Source organism: Parambassis ranga, chromosome 2 (genome assembly GCF_900634625.1).
Source record: "Parambassis ranga chromosome 2, fParRan2.1, whole genome shotgun sequence".
Classification (NCBI taxonomy): Eukaryota; Metazoa; Chordata; class Actinopteri; family Ambassidae; genus Parambassis; species Parambassis ranga.
Genome location: NC_041023.1, coordinates 14,102,312 through 14,121,229, shown reverse-complemented (window position 1 = coordinate 14,121,229; position 18,918 = coordinate 14,102,312). Strand labels below are relative to the sequence as shown.

General features: G+C 42.0%; 1 protein-coding gene across 5 annotated transcripts in view; it reads left to right on the top strand.

Moving 5' to 3' along the window:
• Positions 1-18,918, top strand: part of LOC114432639 (triple functional domain protein) — a 52,887-nt gene that overhangs the window by 18,759 nt on the left and 15,210 nt on the right. For all 5 annotated transcript variants that reach the window (XM_028400785.1, XM_028400788.1, XM_028400784.1 and 2 more), the window contains exons 3-26: positions 1,103-1,177; positions 3,016-3,130; positions 4,623-4,815; positions 7,061-7,165; positions 7,583-7,779; positions 7,934-8,183; positions 8,890-9,012; positions 9,406-9,597; positions 10,648-10,779; positions 11,536-11,766; positions 12,452-12,574; positions 13,078-13,269; positions 13,678-13,847; positions 14,837-15,011; positions 15,214-15,409; positions 15,991-16,157; positions 16,285-16,404; positions 16,509-16,700; positions 16,778-16,927; positions 17,017-17,131; positions 17,378-17,493; positions 17,627-17,749; positions 17,834-18,028; positions 18,112-18,230. In XM_028400785.1, the coding sequence (XP_028256586.1) occupies positions 1,103-1,177; positions 3,016-3,130; positions 4,623-4,815; positions 7,061-7,165; positions 7,583-7,779; positions 7,934-8,183; positions 8,890-9,012; positions 9,406-9,597; positions 10,648-10,779; positions 11,536-11,766; positions 12,452-12,574; positions 13,078-13,269; positions 13,678-13,847; positions 14,837-15,011; positions 15,214-15,409; positions 15,991-16,157; positions 16,285-16,404; positions 16,509-16,700; positions 16,778-16,927; positions 17,017-17,131; positions 17,378-17,493; positions 17,627-17,749; positions 17,834-18,028; positions 18,112-18,230 (3,766 nt within the window). The remainder of the gene's footprint in view (positions 1-1,102; positions 1,178-3,015; positions 3,131-4,622; positions 4,816-7,060; positions 7,166-7,582; positions 7,780-7,933; positions 8,184-8,889; positions 9,013-9,405; positions 9,598-10,647; positions 10,780-11,535; positions 11,767-12,451; positions 12,575-13,077; positions 13,270-13,677; positions 13,848-14,836; positions 15,012-15,213; positions 15,410-15,990; positions 16,158-16,284; positions 16,405-16,508; positions 16,701-16,777; positions 16,928-17,016; positions 17,132-17,377; positions 17,494-17,626; positions 17,750-17,833; positions 18,029-18,111; positions 18,231-18,918) is intronic.

The window sequence follows — 18,918 nt, the reverse complement described above, 5'->3', positions numbered from 1 at the left end:
CCAGGATGGCTCAAAGTTAAATGAAAGGTGAGTTGGGTAATAATTTGTAGCTGTGTTTGCAGTATGATTCAGTGATGGCATTGGCGACTTGCTTTTTCAGTCATCTTGACATCTCCTCTCACTGCCATGAGGCTAGAAGTAGTTGATCTCTGATGGATGCTAATTTAGTGAAGACACATATGGTGGCTGTTCTGTAGCATTGGCATCAGGGTGACATCAGTTCACTTTCAGATAAGGGTTTAAAACCTCTACAGCTGCTTTTTTCCAAAGTATTTGCTTGACAAACATGTTAGCTTGTTCAGGCGTTTTGTCTCCTTTTCTCTCCACATGCATTGCTTACCTGCACACTACCAAACCCTGCTCAAACATGGTTGGTCAAACCTAGACAGACTACAAACGAAAACCAGAAAGCTTCTGGCACCAGAATCTTATCTCTTCCTTACATTGTTTGTAGGAACCCACACACTAAACTAGGATGGGTAACACGCAGCACAGCTGTATTTGCTGTGTGCCTGAGTGCAGCTTCTCAGAGCTGCGAGCATGGCTGTAGACATTTGTCTCACTTTTTATTAATCCCCATAAAAAATACTTTTTTGGCCTCTCTACTCAGCAGCACTTACTGGTTTGCATGAAAATATACCAGCCACTCAGTGTTTGGAAATTCTCCTAATCTCTGCTGTATTTGAGGGTTTTATGTTTTAACTCCAGCTGATGGGAACTGATGGGATGTGCAGGGTTTAATGTTTCTTCACCCTATTTCACCTCTGTTACAGCATGAGTTGTAACAGCTCTGTTTCCCCTGAACTTACGCTGTCTCTAGCCTTGTCTCATCATTACTATTTGTCCCACTACCATCTCTCTCTACATCCTCTTGGAGTATATGTGTGTGGAAGACGAAAACACGGGTGAATTCTACTGACTTTTATCTCATGATGCAATCAATCCAAAAGGAGACTTCAATGCTGCAGATCTCCAGATTACAGCTTAAATCTTCTCTGTCCTTAATAATCTGCCGTGTCGTCAAGAATAAAAAATGTTTTATTGACTGGGAAATTTGAACCATTTAAACTTCACTGTCTATTTTTCTTTTTACTTTATTTAGGTTTTAGAAGAAACGAGGAGATGAGAGCAATGGAGGTGCTCCCCATCCTCAAAGAGAAAGTTGCCTTTCTGTCAGGTAAGATTATATATATGTGTGTGTTTGTCTCACCCCACAGATCTACCAAACCCAACTGTCTGATCATAGGAAATAAGGCTAATGGAACATGAAGTAAAGAGTTTCTAGTTGGCACAGACATAATTTCCAGGAATTAAGCTGTGCACATTCTTGCATATTTTTGCTCTAGCACTTTCAATGTCTCTTACAGACACACACACTGTGGGCATAATAACAAGCCTTGCACTCCACCTGTAACAAAAAAAACCCTAGGGCCAGGCTGAGGCCCAGATATTTAGCTCTTAATCCATCACATGCACACACACGACGACTAGAAATTAGAAATACACAAAAATACATTACATATAGTAACACACATCTATATCTTTTTGTACAACTAGTATCAGCAGGACTGTTGAATAGAGTTCTATAGCTTGTGTTGTTGCCCCTCCAAGCTCAGCCATGTCTGACACACACACATACTGACACTCACACACAGTTGAGTCGTGCCAGAGAAAACTCACAAGAGGCCAAGCTGGAGATAGGGACTGCCAAGAACATCCAACAGGATTATTTGTACAACACACAAAAACATTATTCATCCTGAGGATGAAGGAAAAAAAATGTGTGTAATATCATCACACATATGTATATGTGGGGTTAAAAATGCTTTCAGAAAGACACTCGTGGAACAAAATTGAGAGTTGTGTATGTGTGCTAGCTCCTCTTTTGTCACCATTGTGTATGCAGTGAAGGTCACAGGTAGAAACACAATGATGAGGACAGTGACTCAGACAAACACTGAAATTGAAAGAGGGAGAGACAGGACAGTGTTGCCATGGCGATGACTTACTGTACGCTACAGCATCCCATAGTGTTTGCTGGTGGGGTAATTGGCTTTGAAACGAGGGAGAGTAAAGATGTATTAGAGAGGTACCGCTGGTGAAAGGAGGGTAAATGAGCAAAGCCTATTATCCCCAATACAGCCCCTTAAAAAATTGGCCATGTCCACCCTCTCATGTTTGTCTGTTGCCACGTGAGCGTTTGATTTTCTGCTCTGAGCAGCCGGGTCGAGCCTACAGGCACTCAGTAACTCAACTGAACTCACTAATTTGTGGGCTGAGCACAGTCAGGCTGTGTTTATGAGTTCCCACGTGAGGCAAGCAGCTCTCTGTTTCTGCAAGTGCACAGAAGCTGAGAGCGAAATATTGATAAAGTAGGATGTGTTCATAAATTATCACATGAATATGTAATGTAAATGTTACCCAGCTACCATATAAATTACATACATATACATAGTAAGAAACATCCTTTAACATTAGCATGAATGCCAATTAATGGTGACATCAATCATCCCAAAGAGCATTGTTGTTACCCGTAGATACGTTTCTCAAACATACAGAACAGGTGTATACAACATACCGCACACTCTTCCTGTGTATTTGGAAATCTGACTGAATTGTCTGTCTATTCTGTCTATCCCAAGAATTTAAAAAAAACTGTTTTGTGTTTTGGTTTCTCCATTTGCCCTGTTTTGTGAGCATGTTCCCTTTAGTTTGGTCTTTCTCGCAGAGCAAACATATTTGGATCAGTTTTAAATCTTTTACCAAGGGCATTTTAATTTAGTCAGCTCAGCATTTCATATTTGTTGAGTCTTTTTCTCATTTATTGAATTAGCTAACTTATTACTATGATGTCTGTTATACTCCAGTAAGATTTGTGCAGATTTAGTAGCAGAAATAAATCCTTCAGGTAATTTGGAATAGGTTTTCTGTCATCCACTGCTTTCTAGAATTGTTCAACTGAATAGCATCACATTATGAATACACACATGTTCTCGTCTGCGTGTGTCACCTCAGGTGGGAGAGACAGACGCGGCGGTCCAGTGTTAACATTTCCATCACGCAGCAATCACGACAGAATACGAACAGACGACCTGAGGAGATTGATTGCTTACCTTGCCGGCATCCCCAGGTTACACATTTACTACCTTTGTCTGTTTATGCGTGTGTGTTTGTAAAGCAATGCCTTAATTAATGTGCATAATTGGAGCAACTCGATGGGGCTCTATAAGCCTGGAGAAGGCTGGGATATGCATGTAAGGAGCAAGGATGGGAATGGAGAGTATAATAATTCAAGATCGCAGCAGCTTTTTTTCCGTGCCAGAAATCAGTGCTTGAGACACAGTGAGATGCTGATACAGAGAGGGAAAGCCTGAGCTAAGAGGGGGTATAACAGAGCTGAACGAAGGAAAGATGTACGAACACAGAGAAAGCGGTTGAGAGAGGGGGAGGGAGGGGGGGGGGTTAAAACTGACAGCGATGGAGAGCGCATGCGTGAGGAGGTGTGTGAGAGAGAGGGAGGGAGCAAATGGGGGAGCAAGTGTGTGTGTGTATGAAAGCAAAACAAAGTGTCGCAGTAGCTGAAGCAGTGCAGCAGCAGCAGTTACTGTGGGCGAGTAGCTTCTCACCTCCAGGTAAAACAGGTCTCACCTTCTTTCATTTTAACCCACAACTCCACTCCTTCACTTCTTCATCCTCTGTGTTCTCTCATCTCCATTTACTTCACCACATTTTGTATGCGATTTAAAATTGTAGTGTGAATGTCTGATATGTGGATGCATAAATCTAACATCATGTGATGTTTTTGCATATCTGTATAATCTCTGGGCTGTGTGGTTTTTAGTGACCAAAGGTGTTCTATTTTTGGAAAGGCAACATCTGCACACCACTGCACACTGGTCATCCTACTGACAGGCTGTTACAGAGAAAGAGAGTGGTTTGGAAAGGGATGGAGGTATTTAGAGATGCAGATTTAATATGTGTAATGGCAGTCAGAAAAGAGGAAGGGATATTTTTCATTCTGTACGCGGTATAAAAATACTAAGAGAGAAGCAAGCCTGGTTCGAGAATTAAATGCTGTTCGTACCGTACGTAAGTTTATGGAAATTATATGAATTTAAAACTCACAGACAAACAGATTTTATCATCAGGTGTGTATTTATAGTGTGTGTGGTTCTCTGATAATAATGCTGGCCAGATCAGAGCCCCACAGAGAAAAGAGGTTGCTGATGCACAAATGTGCAACGTTTGTATTTTTTTTTTTATTTGTGACTCATTCGTCACAGGTTTCTGTGTGGGGGTGTATGTGTGTCAGGGTATTTAGGTGGGTGTGTGGTATGTGCATTTGCTGCGTAGGCTTCTCGCAGTATATAAAATGCGTCATTTCACTGTTTGTTTTGATTCTCTTTTCTTTTTGCCTGTCTTCTCTTTTCCTTTTTCATCCTCATTTTTCTGTCTTTGCTCTCCATCATCCCTCTCTCATCCTTTCCCACGCCTGTCATCTATCTCCTCTCTCTGGATTACACTCTTTCCAATCTCTCTCTCTCTCTCTCTCTGCCCCTCCCTCCCCCACTTCTCTTTTAATTCCTCCCACTCCCACCGACCTCTATCCCTATCCATCGCAGTGAGGAGGTGTGTAAACATGGCTTCACGGTCATTGTTGATATGCGTGGCTCCAAGTGGGACAGCATCAAGCCTCTGCTGAAGATCCTGCAGGAGTCGTTCCCATCCTGCATCCACGTCGCACTCATCATCAAACCAGACAACTTCTGGCAGAAGCAGAGGACCAACTTCGGCAGCTCGAAGTTTGAATTTGAGGTAGGATGGAGAAACCTTTTGCATCTCATCATGGAGTCTACGTTTTCTTGTGTTGTTACATACCCTTTGGCTTTTTGTTAAATGATGCAGATGCAAGCTTTTGGTTTGGTTTTTCTTTCTATTTCCAAATGGAATATGGATAAACATGGATGGAGTTGAGAACATTCATGAGAATGTCATTTTCGAGGACAAATCATTAGTCATTTAGGTTTACTGTAGAGGAGGGTGAGGCGTTACTCAAAGCCTACCAATCAGAAGCTGGATTGAGGAGCTGCAAACAGACAGTCTGAGATGAATAAGATTTTTTTTAACTGTGATTCATGCAACGCTGCTAGAGTAGACACCCAGAATAAAAATAAAGAGCTAAAAATGAGCATTGTCCTCTAATTAACATAATCTTGAATAGACAGATGCAACTGATTTAGAGGAATATAAGTAAATTGGCCATACTGGTTGGTTTGAGTATGTCATAATATTACCAAACCAAAGTAATACACATATATGTATAAATAACTGCTAAAAATTTATGTAATTCACTAAACTTTGGAAAGCACATAGATCTCAATTTGTATTTATAGAATTCTATAGAAATAATAAAAAAAGGTTAATTTTCCTGCAGCTTGCTGTCAGCTGAGCTGTGATAACTGCTGTAGCTGCCTCCCCTACTGAGCTGCTCATTGTCAGCACATTTCATTATTTTCCTCTCCCTGCTGCTTTGGATGCGTACATCACCAGCCAGCTGTCTACCACAGCGAAAATATCATCACATTAAACCCTGCAGCACACAGTAAATCACGAATGTTTGTTATGCTGTCAGTCAAGCATTAGAATGCATCCTTACAGTTAATTTAATCATATATTCAAAGGGCTTATATTTACGCCGACCAATTTCGAGCTGGGTGCTCTCTGAAGTACACATGCCTGCAAAAGTAGGCCTCCGTATAGATGCCTCTGTCTAAATTGCAGCCAGTTTAAAGGCCCTACAATGAGTCGTCACCATGATAATGATAAGCTTCTTGTCTATAGTATAACACACTGTATGTGTTTGGATTCCTGTGTATTTAAATCTGACAAGAGCTGTGCAAGTGAACACAGCGTTGTGGAAATGCTCACATGCCTGTACACATATTTGTCCACTGTAGTCTGATGACATCCTATTGATTAATTGATAGGAAGAATAGCTATAGGGCACACTACAGTTATCCACTAGCTGCTCTGCCAAACTACATCGGTATGGAACAGATCCACTACATGTATATTTATATATATCTTCATGTGACATTAGATGTATGTTTTGGGTTCAGTAGGTGTATATTGTCATGTATTAAAAATTTGAAACAGCAGTGGTGTTGCTAGCACTACATTTGCAGCAAATGTGTGTGTCCTGCATGTCTTTCTGTAGCAGGTGGGTGTGTTTGCTTCTCTGTGTATCAAAGATTTTCTCCTGGCTCGTCTGGTTCGTATTGCTTAGTTCTAATGCAAAGAAAGGACGCAGCAAGCCGAAGCTCAAAGAGCTGACCGCAATCTTTATTTTTGATAGTTGTTAAATTGCATTCCGGGACAGCCCTGACGGCCTCTCTCTCCCTTTCTCTAGTACAAATCAATTAACTTGAACAATAATAGTGAACATAGCAGTATCAATATTTTCCCCCGGCAGGAGCTGCTGTTCTTTTTCACCCAAGGACAACAGTGCGTCTCTGCATTGTTTGGCCTACACAAAGCCTATCAAGCTATCATTCTGTCTCCATCCATCTTTGGCCATGTGTGTGGGGGTGTTGTGCGGAGGTGGCTTAGCAGAAACACAGAGGCGCTGAAACCAAACAGGGAGACATTTCCTCAGTGGATTTCTGAAATTGATGTTGTAAAATGCAATTGTTGTGTGTAGCAGGAGAAGAAGAGGGGATCAAGAAGAACCCACGTTGCACAGCTGTTTTACATGTTAAATTTAGAGAGGAAAGTAGAGGAAACAGTAACTCCTCAGTCAGTGATGAAATGGTGAAATCATGAAAGCTGAATTAGCAGGATAAAGAGGATAAATGGGCTTAAGTCCTGTTATTGATCTATTAAGTTATTAATTGGGGGGCTTCTACTCAGTCACACCCTAAGCAGCTCTGCTGCAATTAAAAATCCAGTCTTCTGTTTTTTTTGTCTACTCACCTAACTGTCATCAACTTAAACCTACCTAAACCCCCTTCAATCCTTTCATTCCCCTGACTGTCTTTCCTCCAACCTTTTGCTTCACCAGACGACCATGGTGTCACTAGAGGGTTTGACGAAAGTGGTGGACCCCTCCCAGTTGACGGCAGACTTTGACGGAAGCCTGGATTACAACCATGAAGAGTGGATAGAAGTAAGACTAGCCAGTCTAACACATCAGTCAGGGCTTTCTGCCTGATCTTAAATCAATCTGGAAATCCCTGAAATACTCTGTGAGCTTTAAATGCAGAGGAGAAAGTAGTTTTTTTTTTCATTCTAAGGGAATTGCTTGGCACTGGGGCTGTCAATTCATCCAAATACATCCAAACTAATTAGTAACACAATATTTTTTGACTAATAGCTTTTTCTTTGTAAGAGTAAGCGTAGTGGAAGTAAGAGTGGATGAATGCAAAATTGGTTTAATATGAAAGCAGCGCATTACTTTAGAAACACCACAAAGGATGTACGTTTCAAATAACCATCATACTATATAGAATCATTTAATTGCATTAATTTGCTGTTTTATTAGGCAGGATGGATTTTGTTACCTTATCACTCCCTCACTGTCTAGGTGCGTGTGGCGTTTGAGGAGTTTTCTGGTCATGCCACCCAGATGTTGGCCCGATTGGAGGAGATGCAGGAAACTGTGTCAAGGAAAGACTTTCCCCAAGACCTAGAAGGAGCCAGGCGGATGATTGAAGAACATGCCACACTGAAAAAGAAAGTCATTAAAGCTCCTATAGAGGAGCTGGACACTGAAGGACAGAGGTATTTCTATCTATTTTTATCTTAGGGGTAGGGTAGAGGTCCTTATTTATGATTTGAATTTTTTGTGGTATTGTTTTTAAGCAAGGCACATGCTGATTATTGCCTATGTGTATGAGAATAGCAACTTCAACATATGCATTAATTCCATTACCAGGTTGCTACAGCGCATTCAAAGCAGTGAGTCCTTCTCCAATCGTAATGGCAGCACCGGTGGCAGCGGTGGCAGCAGCAGTAGCAGCAGTGGTGTTTGCAATGCTGACACCCAGGGCCTGGTGCCGCGGATAACTCAGCTGCTGGATAAGCTGCACTCCACCCGACAACATCTCCACCAGGCCTGGCACACCCGCAAGCTTCAGCTGGATCAGTGCTTCCAGCTCCGCCTGTTCGAACAGGACGCAGAGAAGGTCGGTGGATGGTGGGAGCCAGGGTGTTGCTCAGTGTGAGCAGGGGTGTAGTAGTAATCTATAACTACAGATGGTGATCACTGTAGGGCAGGCAGCTGCCAATATAAACAAAAACCTAATTAGATCCACAGAGAAGCATTGATTGATGCTGTTTGTAGATCTTTCATGAACTTTTTTAGCCATTAAATGAGAAGTAAAACTAAATGGCTTTACACACAATGATAGGAAGGAAGATGGAGGAAAGCTTTTGCAGGTACAGCAACTCTGGCTGCCACCCAGACAGCTCGGGCAATGACAGCTGCGGCACAAAATAGAAAGAGACAGGAAGAAATTCAGAGATCCATGTTTGAGTGAGTAGAATAAAATAGCAGGTTGCAGCAATGGAGAGCTGCAGTCTTGAATACACTGCAGTAGTAGGAGCTTGTTGCTAGGACACCATAGGCCACGAGTTGTTCTCTGGGAGAGCCTGAGAGGATACTCTTAATAGAGGCAGTCCATTTCTCTGTATTCTGGCCTGGAAAGATGACAACTGCGGCAGCACACAAACACACTCAGGTTTACCTACACAGCTGTTTGTTTGTACCTGCTCTTGCCATGATCTGTGAAAGATACCGATGAACTTGTTCCTTGTGTGTATGTATGTATATGTTTTAATTTACTGTAATGTGTGTCTTTCTGTGTCTCTTCGGACATCGTCATGTCTCAGATGTTTGACTGGATCATGCACAACAAGGGTCTGTTCCTGGCAAGCTATACAGAGATTGGCAACAACCACCCCCATGCCATGGAGCTGCAAACACAACACAACCACTTCGCTATGAACTGCATGGTAAGATGCACACAAACACACACTGATTCGCAACAGGCGGTAATGCTTTCCCGCCCACTTGGACTCCAGTCGATGCCCTACACTGTACAATCATACAGTTATTGCACTTAGCGTCAACCTCTAGTACTGTGTTTGAGTGTTTGTTTAGAGCAGTTTCTGCTCCTGTGCACTTGCACATTTCTGTGTTTAGCAGCAACACAACTAGGTATTAAGTAATCCTGTTTTCTATCCACAGCCTTACATAACCATTATAAAACTGTTGAGACCAGGAATCAATCTAGCCACTAAACAATGCCAGCAGCTCAGCAGTCCCATGTCACTCTCCCCATTTCATTTTGAAATAATACATTTTCCACAACTATCTCTCCCTTTATTTTATGTCATACCATATAGAATGTATACGTGAACATAAACCGGATTATGTCAGTGGGCAACCGGCTCCTGGAGTCGGGTCACTACGCCTCCCAGCAGATCAAGCAGATCTCAAGCCAGTTGGAGCAGGAGTGGAAGGCCTTCGCTGCTGCACTGGATGAACGCAGCACACTGTTGGAGATGTCAGCCAGCTTCCACCAGAAATGTGACCAGGTAAGACAAATGTTCTAGTTATTTAATCACCTTGATACTCTGAGTAACAGTAGTGTGTATTTGATTACCTACCCAATTCAGCAAACAGCACAAGAGATGCATATTTCCCTAAGCAAGTTCATTTCTAGTAATGAGCTAAAACCCAAACCAACAACAAGGATATGGGCCTGTTTACTAAAATGAAACCAATGGATGACTATTCCTTTAAGTTTAATGACAGCTGGATTCAGGAAAACTGGTTGCTGAGGTACTGACCTTCACTTTCCTAATGGCTACACAGAAACATATACGCAGACTCTCTGGGTCGCAAATACCCGTTTGGCTTCATTAAATCAATAAAGCCAATAAATTAACATATATTTGCATAAACATATGCAGGATTTAAGTAAAGCATTTGTTATATGCTGTTATTTCTGTCTGTGCTCATTAGTCGAGCTGCTATGGAAAGATGTATGGCCTTAAAAGGCACACATGCAGAATCCCAACTGGGGAACATGGGTGGTACGACTTTTCCGACCTGGAACACTGCTGTCATCAGACCAGCCTTTCATGTTTGTAAGCTGAAATAGAACAGCCTTTTACCAGAAGTTTCACCCCAACCCTTTTTCCGCTGTTTTGGGGCTTTGTCCTAGTCATATATGTTATACAATTATTATGAAAGAAATGTTTTTAAGACAATAATTAGATGGTGCTCACTTCAACCTTCTGATCTTTCTTCCTTCCAAGGAGGTCAGCCACCTTGTTTTTTACGCTGTTTTCTATCCCTTTTATAGGGGGGTACAGAAAATACTAAGAAGTCGCCACAGGCCAGTGAGCAAAACATTCAGGCGTAGATAACTCTTGTGAAAAAGTCTTAAGAGTACAACCATAAGCAAATATATTTCTGCATGTTTAAGCTCAGTAATGATAATGCAAATACTCCCTAGGCAATTTTTTGCACGCTCTGGTATGTGTGACTAAAATGTGACTCCTGGCAAAGAGCACAAATCACTGCTGTCTCACGCCACATCTTACATGAGATGCTTCATGTGTGCAATTCCTTCTCTGCAGTACATGAGTAATGTGGACTCGTGGTGCAAGGCGTGTGGTGAGGTGGATTTGCCCTCTGAGCTACAGGACCTTGAAGATGCCATCCACCATCACCAAGGCCTGTACGAACACATTACTGCTGCTTACTCTGAGGTAACATCACATTGAATACATGCCCAGAAATCTTTTTAAAATCTTAAAATTGTTAAATAAGCTGTTTTCAATACTGTAGACAGCAGTGCCTTAAAATTCATATTCATATCACAACAGAAATTAAACAAAACTGTTTGCAGCTTTATCAGGGTTATGTAACTTAAGGTATTGTGTGCTAAAAGATATTTGTGGAAGGAAACTCCTTTTAAAAATGTTTTTTTTTTTCTTACAGACTACCACAATTCCAAAAAATACATTTTAATTTCTGCATGCCATAGCTTGCATGCAGGAATGGAAATGTATTTTTTGCTTGCAGACTATCACATTTCCTGCATGCAAGCTATGGCATGCAGGAAATGTGGTTGTCTGTAAGCAGAAAATACGTTCTTAAAATAAATTTCCCTTTCACAAGTAGCTTCAAAATTGTAAATACCGGTTAATGCTTACGAGAGATGTAATTTGACAATAAATGTATACATTTTTACAGTATTTAAGCAATTACCACAGTGTAGTGAAAGACTTCTCATTGTCTTTACGCATTCCTCTTTTGCTGCACTTTTATTTCAGATTTCTAAACTCATCATCAGAAGCATGTGCTTTCCTAAGCGGTTGTCCACTTAGCCTGCCAGCTGTTGATAATTCAATGATGTTTTTATTCGAAGCAATATGAAACACATCTGTGTTTCAATACACCTTGCCTATGTATTGTTGTTATAAGAAAAAGACAAATATTGATGGCTGACTTTCTAACCTTAGGTGAGCCAAGATGGCAAAGCCTTGTTAGACAAGCTGCAGCGACCTTTGACCCCAGGCAGTGCCGATTCTCTGACAGCATCAGCAAACTACTCCAAGGCAGTGCACCACGTCCTGGATATCATCCACGAGGTGCTGCATCATCAGAGACAGCTGGAAAACATCTGGCAGCACCGCAAAGTGAGGCTGCACCAACGTCTGCAGCTCTGTGTCTTTCAACAGGACGTCCAACAGGTACACACATTTATTGTATACTGTGTATATGTTTTTGTTTATATGAATGTGTATGGTCATAATTTCAGGAACAAACTTAACTGTCAGGTTATCTCAGTACAACATGACAGTAATGTGAAAATAGCAGCTTAGCCTACTGGGTTGAAGGATTCTAGACTTAATAAGGGGTTTTGTCTGGGCCGCAGTCATGTTTCCTATAGAGATGTCCTTGAGCAAGTTGCTGGTGCTTTGAGTCTTCAGTCATCACGTTACTCTGGAAAAATAAATTGGTGTAAATGCCTGATATGTTCTCTGCAGCACTAAAGCTTAAAACAAGTACAGTGAGTGCACTAAAATCAAATAGCCCGATATGATAATGCAGTTGGTTGCTGTCCAAAAAAACCATGGGCATTCCAAAGTGTGTTGACATGGCAACTGTTGCTATGGCAACTAAATTGGGTCATATGTCCATGCAGATGCTGTTCATGCGTTAATGCCGTGAAGGACACAGTGCAGGGAGAGGACCATTTACAAAAAGGCTTAGTGCACTGTCTCATATTATGATCAACCTGCATTTCTTTCATTCATTTGCTGTCATACACACTATTGATCATTATCAGCAGTTGTGGCACAACCACCTCAGAGCGCCCCCTTGTGATTGCCCATTTCTCACTGTTTATGTTACTTTGTGGGTCCTCCTGCACAGGTTTTGGACTGGATAGAAAACCATGGTGAGGCCTTCCTAAGCAAACACACAGGTGTGGGCAAGTCCCTCCACCGAGCCCGAGCTCTGCAAAAACGACATGAAGACTTCGAGGAAGTGGCACAGGTACCATAGTTCCTGTCAATCTCTGCCAATGTTAAAACAATATATGACTGATGCAAAGGGTTTAAAGGCATTCTGTTTTAATCCCAGCATCAACAGTTTTTTTAAGTGAAACTAACTTGTGAAAGAAAAATAACACACTCACACACACACAATAGATAAGAGGACTCCACTGTTTCACTCTTGTGTAGATTACTGTACCAGTGGTTTAACCAGAAAACATAAATATTGCTTTGACATTCTAGCTTGTTATAGATATTAGTTATTTTTATTTCTGTTTTTTCTTTCTCTTCCTCTTTACCTCACCTTCACCCACTGTCTATTTCCTCTTAGTGTTTATCTCTGTGCCGCTCAGCTATCACTTCATCAGTGTACACGTCTTCTGCATATCCTGTTTTTCATTTTGTCTCTGTCTCTACAGGTTTCTCTCTCTGCTCATCTTTAAAATACTGGTTTTACTTTGTCTTCTTTAGCTAATCCACCTCTCTCTGTGTGCCTCTGTGTAGAATACATACACCAATGCGGACAAGCTGCTGGAAGCGGCCGAGCAGCTGGCTCAGACAGGAGAGTGCGACCCAGAGGAGATCTACCAGGCCGCCCACCAGCTAGAAGACAGGATCCAAGACTTTGTTCGCCGCGTGGAGCAGCGCAAAGTCCTACTGGACATGTCTGTCGCCTTTCACACACACGTCAAAGAGGTGGGCAGGGGGAGCGGTGACGTCATGCTGAAGTGGATGGTGGGCTGAGTGCTTGTGTGAATAAGAGCTTTCACAGTGCTCTTTGAGCAAGAGGGAAATAATCACCACATGAAATGAAGTATGTGTGAATGTTGTATTTTATGACATTAGTCAGTGAAAGATGGACATTATTCAAAGTGAGGATGTTCTCTATGTAGAGAGAATAACTGAGGGTTGCATGGTGACTGTTTGTGTTTTTTTTGTGTCTTCTGTGTTTAGAGCTTTTAAACAACAAATATCTATAAGTGTTGTGATATTATTACAGTGTGATTTCACACAATGTACAGTATTTTGCAATAGCCAGAAAGCATAGCATTTGAACACTCTCTGACGTAACTTCAACACCTCTCCTCCACATCTCCTCTCTAGCTATGGACATGGCTGGAGGAGCTTCAGAAGGAGCTACTGGACGATGTCTATGCCGAGTCTGTGGAGGCCGTCCAGGATCTGATCAAACGCTTCGGCCAACAGCAGCAGACCACACTGCAAGTCACCGTCAACGTCATCAAGGAGGGAGAGGACCTCATCCAACAGCTCAGGTAGAGAATAAAGCACTTAAAGTGAAAACCTGAGACCAGAGTGTCCAAAGAAACAAGCCAAATAGTGACATCAAAATGTGGAGGGCTAAAGCATGATGTTCTTCCTTCTAGTCTTTCTCCCAGTAAAGGTTTGTCAGGGTAATTTTACCCATGGATATATTTGGAATTTCAATTTGTAATTGTATAGTGGGACTAAATATATGTAGTAGAAGAGTATGTGTGTAATTTTATGGACATTTAATGAGGTGCATGAAAACCAAAAGGAAAGCTGCGAGGTTGGGAGTACCGTAGGTGTTAGAGAGGTGGAAGCAGTTGACCCTCATTCTGCAGCATTATTTTTATGCAGATGATGTTCAGTCCCTTTTCTTCTTTCCACTTCATCCACCTTTTTCTCCTCTCAAGTTTTTCTCGCCATCGCTCTCTCTCTGGAGTATTGGCTCCACAATGAATTCTTACATAAGACTGTTTTTATAAACGCATGTCTTAATTGTGTGGCAGTGTTCCCGGGAGGCAACCATAACTCCACACACCTTCTGCTTATGTGTGCAAGAGTGAGTGTGTGTGCAAACATGCGGTTGTGAATGCACATTTCAGTGTGGCACTCTTATCTGTCACAATGTTTAATTGACCTTTAATTGACATACATCTCAGCAATGTTGTACCTTACTTTAGGATGAAAGTCTTAGTATATTTTTATAGTAGTAGTAGTAGTATAGTAGTATATTTTTATACTAATTTGTTTTGTGCCTCTTCAGATGTGGCTGTTGGGAACAAGCTTGCAGGAAAGATTGCAGCTTTTGCAGATCTTTCTGGTTAAATTAACATTAGCCTGATTTTTAATCTACTGATTTGCCACTGCATGCTGTACTATTCAGCAGTTAAATCTGCCTGGCATACACCCAATACTATCTTTATAGCTGTTTTTTTTCTTTAAAGTGCACAGCACTGCATCTTGCTGCTTATTACTTAATTGTGAATTTCTATTCCAGGGACTCTGCCATCTCCAGCAACAAGACGCCCCACAACAGCTCCATTAACCACATTGAGAGCGTCCTCCAGCAGCTGGACGAGGCTCAGGCACAGATGGAGGAGCTCTTCCAGGAGAGGAAGATCAAACTGGAGCTCTTTCTGCAGCTCCGCATCTTCGAGAGGGATGCCATAGATGTGAGTCTGCTTAAATGGAGGGTCATGTGTCTGTTTTATGCTCTCTGTGTGTTGTGTGTGTGTGTTTACATAAAAATGTATGTATGGCCAACACTTTGCCAAATATTAACCACATCATATACCGTATTTCTGCTCAAGCATGAGCCTAAAACTCACTAGTGATGATATTGTATTGATTATAAATCATATTATCCTTCCTCAGATCATCTCTGACCTGGAGTCTTGGAATGAGGAACTGACAGGCCAGATGAATGAATTTGATACAGAGGACCTGACGCTGGCTGAGCAGAGGCTGCAGCACCATGCTGACAAGGCCCTGACCATGAACAACCTCACCTACGATGTAATCCACCAGGGGCAGGAGCTGCTGCAGTATGTCAACGAAGTCCAGGCCTCTGGTAAATCAACTCCTCAGACCCCATTTACAGTGTAGTTATATTCAGAGTTTATAAAACTTGAAATAAGCAGGTTGTTCCAGATTTCTTCTTGACTTTGCTCTGCATCTGCCTTGAAGGCTGAAGAGCAGAATGACATTAGATTGTCACTTTGCTTCCACATCAGACATCAGTCATCGAACAGCTGAGGGTTAAAACAGAATTCAGCTCATGTTACTGTTGCTGCACAGGTTTCAGTGTTGGCTATATTAGTTAAATATTGATACTGTGTAGGTGTTGCAGGTCAGATTCAGTCAGCGTTTGTGATGAGAGGCTCCCACTCACTAACCACAATATCTCACCTGTGATCTCGCATGCTAATAGGTGCTCTTTAGAACAGCACAAGGAATGGTTACATCATCCATCATGTTTTGAACAAAAAGTTATTAACAAGATAAATGGAATTCATAAAAAGCAAATATAAGTAGTAATTAAGACTCGAAGGAATACATTTATTTGCTGTTACTCTCAACTTAATGCAGGCAGAGAGTGTTACCACAGATAAGTACATTTGTGCAGAAATATGACTGATTGTTTCCCCCCAGGTGTGGAGCTGCTGTGTGATAGGGACGTTGACATGGCCACACGGGTTCAGGATTTACTGGAGTTCCTCCACGAAAAGCAGCAAGAACTAGATTTGGCTGCTGAGCAGCACCGCAGGCACTTGGAGCAGTGTGTCCAGCTGAGACACCTGCAGGCTGAAGTCAAGCAGGTACATCACTGCAACAAGGCGCCATCTGCAGGCAAAATATTTGCAACTGCAGTGTACCAGGACATGGATTAACAGATAAATCCAGTTTGATAGTATTTAATTAGAACTTTTCTCTGTTCTTTTTCAGGTTCTTGGTTGGATTCGTAATGGGGAGTCGATGCTAAATGCTGGTCTAATAACAGCCAGCTCCCTACAGGAAGCTGAACAACTGCAGAGAGAACATGAGCAATTTCAGCATGCCATTGAGGTAACACAGTGTTTAATTACCTTACGTTTTCTGAATCAAGATTTTGTTTTCATTATGCATTATTTTGTTAATTTTAACCTGATTCTTTTTACGTCTCTCCACAGAAAACACACCAGAGTGCCCTGCAGGTTCAGCAGAAGGCAGAAGCTCTGCTCCAGGCCAACCACTATGATATGGACCTGATCAGAGACTGTGCAGAGAGCGTGGCTTCCCACTGGCAGCAGCTGATGCTAAAAATGGAGGACCGACTCAAGCTGGTCAATGCTTCTGTGGCCTTCTACAAGACCTCGGAACAGGTAGGAGATGATTCGATCTGGATTTCAAACTAAGATCCCAACACAAGGGGACTGACAGTATATGATCCTCTGCACAGGTGTGCAGTGTTTTGGAAAGCCTGGAGCAAGAGTATAAGAGAGAGGAGGACTGGTGTGGGGGAGCAGACAAACTTGGACCCAACTGTGAAACAGACCATGTCACCCCTATGATCAGTAAACACTTGGAGCAGAAGGAGGCCTTCCTCAAGGTAGTCTTACTCAAAGAGCGTTATTATCAAACTGAAACAAACTTTTAAGCCACACGTCTGATCTGAGTTTGTGGTATCTCCTCAATCAGGCTTGCACTCTAGCCAGAAGAAACGCAGATGTCTTCCTCAAGTACATGCACAGGAACAGCGTCAACATGCCAGGGATGCTGAGCCACGTCAAAGCACCAGAACAGCAGGTCAAAAGTAAGTATCAGTCTATATATTGTCTGAAGGAACCCTAAAACTAGAACTATTAGTAAAATGGGTATTGTTGGTGTGTATGTTTCAAAACAAGAGCATGTAGTTTGGTAAAAACATTGATTGGTGAAATCAATGTTTTTACCAAACTACATGCTCTTGTTTTGAATTTTTTGTGTTGTTTACGGTGAGAATCTTTCTCACATGTTAAAATTTATACTGTGTTTAATGTATATTGTGTTTCTTGTTCAGACATCCTCAATGAGCTTTTGCAGAGAGAGAACAGAGTTCTCCACTTCTGGACCATGAGGAAACGACGACTGGACCAGTGTCAGCAGTATGTGGTCTTTGAACGCAGCGCCAAACAGGTACATGAAACACACAAAAAAGCTTCAGTTCACGGACAAGTCCAAAAAAAAAACATGTGGATGAAAGCACACTCATACGTTTCATCTGATCTGATAATGAAGCATTTCCTGTGTTTGTGTGTTGTGTATTAAGGCTCTGGAGTGGATTCATGACACCGGGGAGTTTTATTTGTCCACGCACACATCCACTGGCTCGAGTATCCATCACACGCAAGAACTGCTCAAAGAGCATGAGGACTTCCACATCACAGCCAAGGTTGGGTTCACAAACACAGACAAAAATGTGTTGATGTTTGCGTGTGTGCATTAATACCTGACTCACTGTGTTCCTCTCCCTTAGCAAACCAAGGAGCGTGTCAAGCTGCTGATCCAGCTGGCTGATGGCTTCTGCGAGAAAGGTCACAGTCATGCTGCAGAGATCAAAAAGTGGGTGACGGCTGTGGACAAGCGTTACAGAGACTTCTCCCTCCGCATGGACAAATACCGCTGCAGTCTGGAGAAAGCCCTTGGCATCTCCCCAGACTCAAACAAGGCAGTAAGTGCTCATAGAAAAGTAGGAAATGTTAATATTCTTGGTCCTTAAACCCCTAATTTTGGTGTGGCCTCTTCCTGTGTCAGAGTAAAGATCTGCAGCTGGACAACATCCCAGCCAGTGCTCCAGGGTCTGAGGTCAAGCTGAGGGATGCTGCCGCCCATGAGCTAAATGAGGAGAAACGGAAGTCGGCACGCAGGAAGGAGTATGTCACCACTTCAAAACACACCGAAAAATAGAACAATTATTTCAGGGTGACCTGGCAGACTAAACAGCTGCCCCCCATTGTGCCTGATGAAATTTTTAACAAATAAACAGTTAATGCTTTGCCTACAAACTTAAGGAAAATTTAACAAGTCACCATTTTACTGACTTTCTCCTTCTCTTGGAAAGATGTTTTATTGCCCCAAAGCATAAGTATAATTAAATTAGTGCTTAAATCCACAGCAAAGAAATGTAGTGTTTACAGAGGGGGTCACGAGAAATGTCAACATTGTGATGTCAAGTATATGTCACACTTTGTGTTTTCATACTGGGTGAGTCCAAATCGGAGAGTTGAATGTAAATGTACATAATTTAAACTTCCTCATCCTCTTCTCTTGAACTTGCTGAGCCAGCACAAGAACTGCAGACACAACAGACACACTACATCAGTGAACAAATGACTCTGTGTGGTGCACAAGAAAAAGGAGACTGCGCCATTTTATATGAGTAGCACAAATCATGAGCATGATTTCCGTCATTTATGGCAACTTTATGATCAAGTTTTATGGCCTGCAACTTTCATTATTCATTAGCATAAATGGATAAGGTTGACAGGCTGAAAGAGAGCTACTGGCATGCTGATATATTATGTGAGTGAGGTCAGTATTAGAATTGATAATTTGTGTATG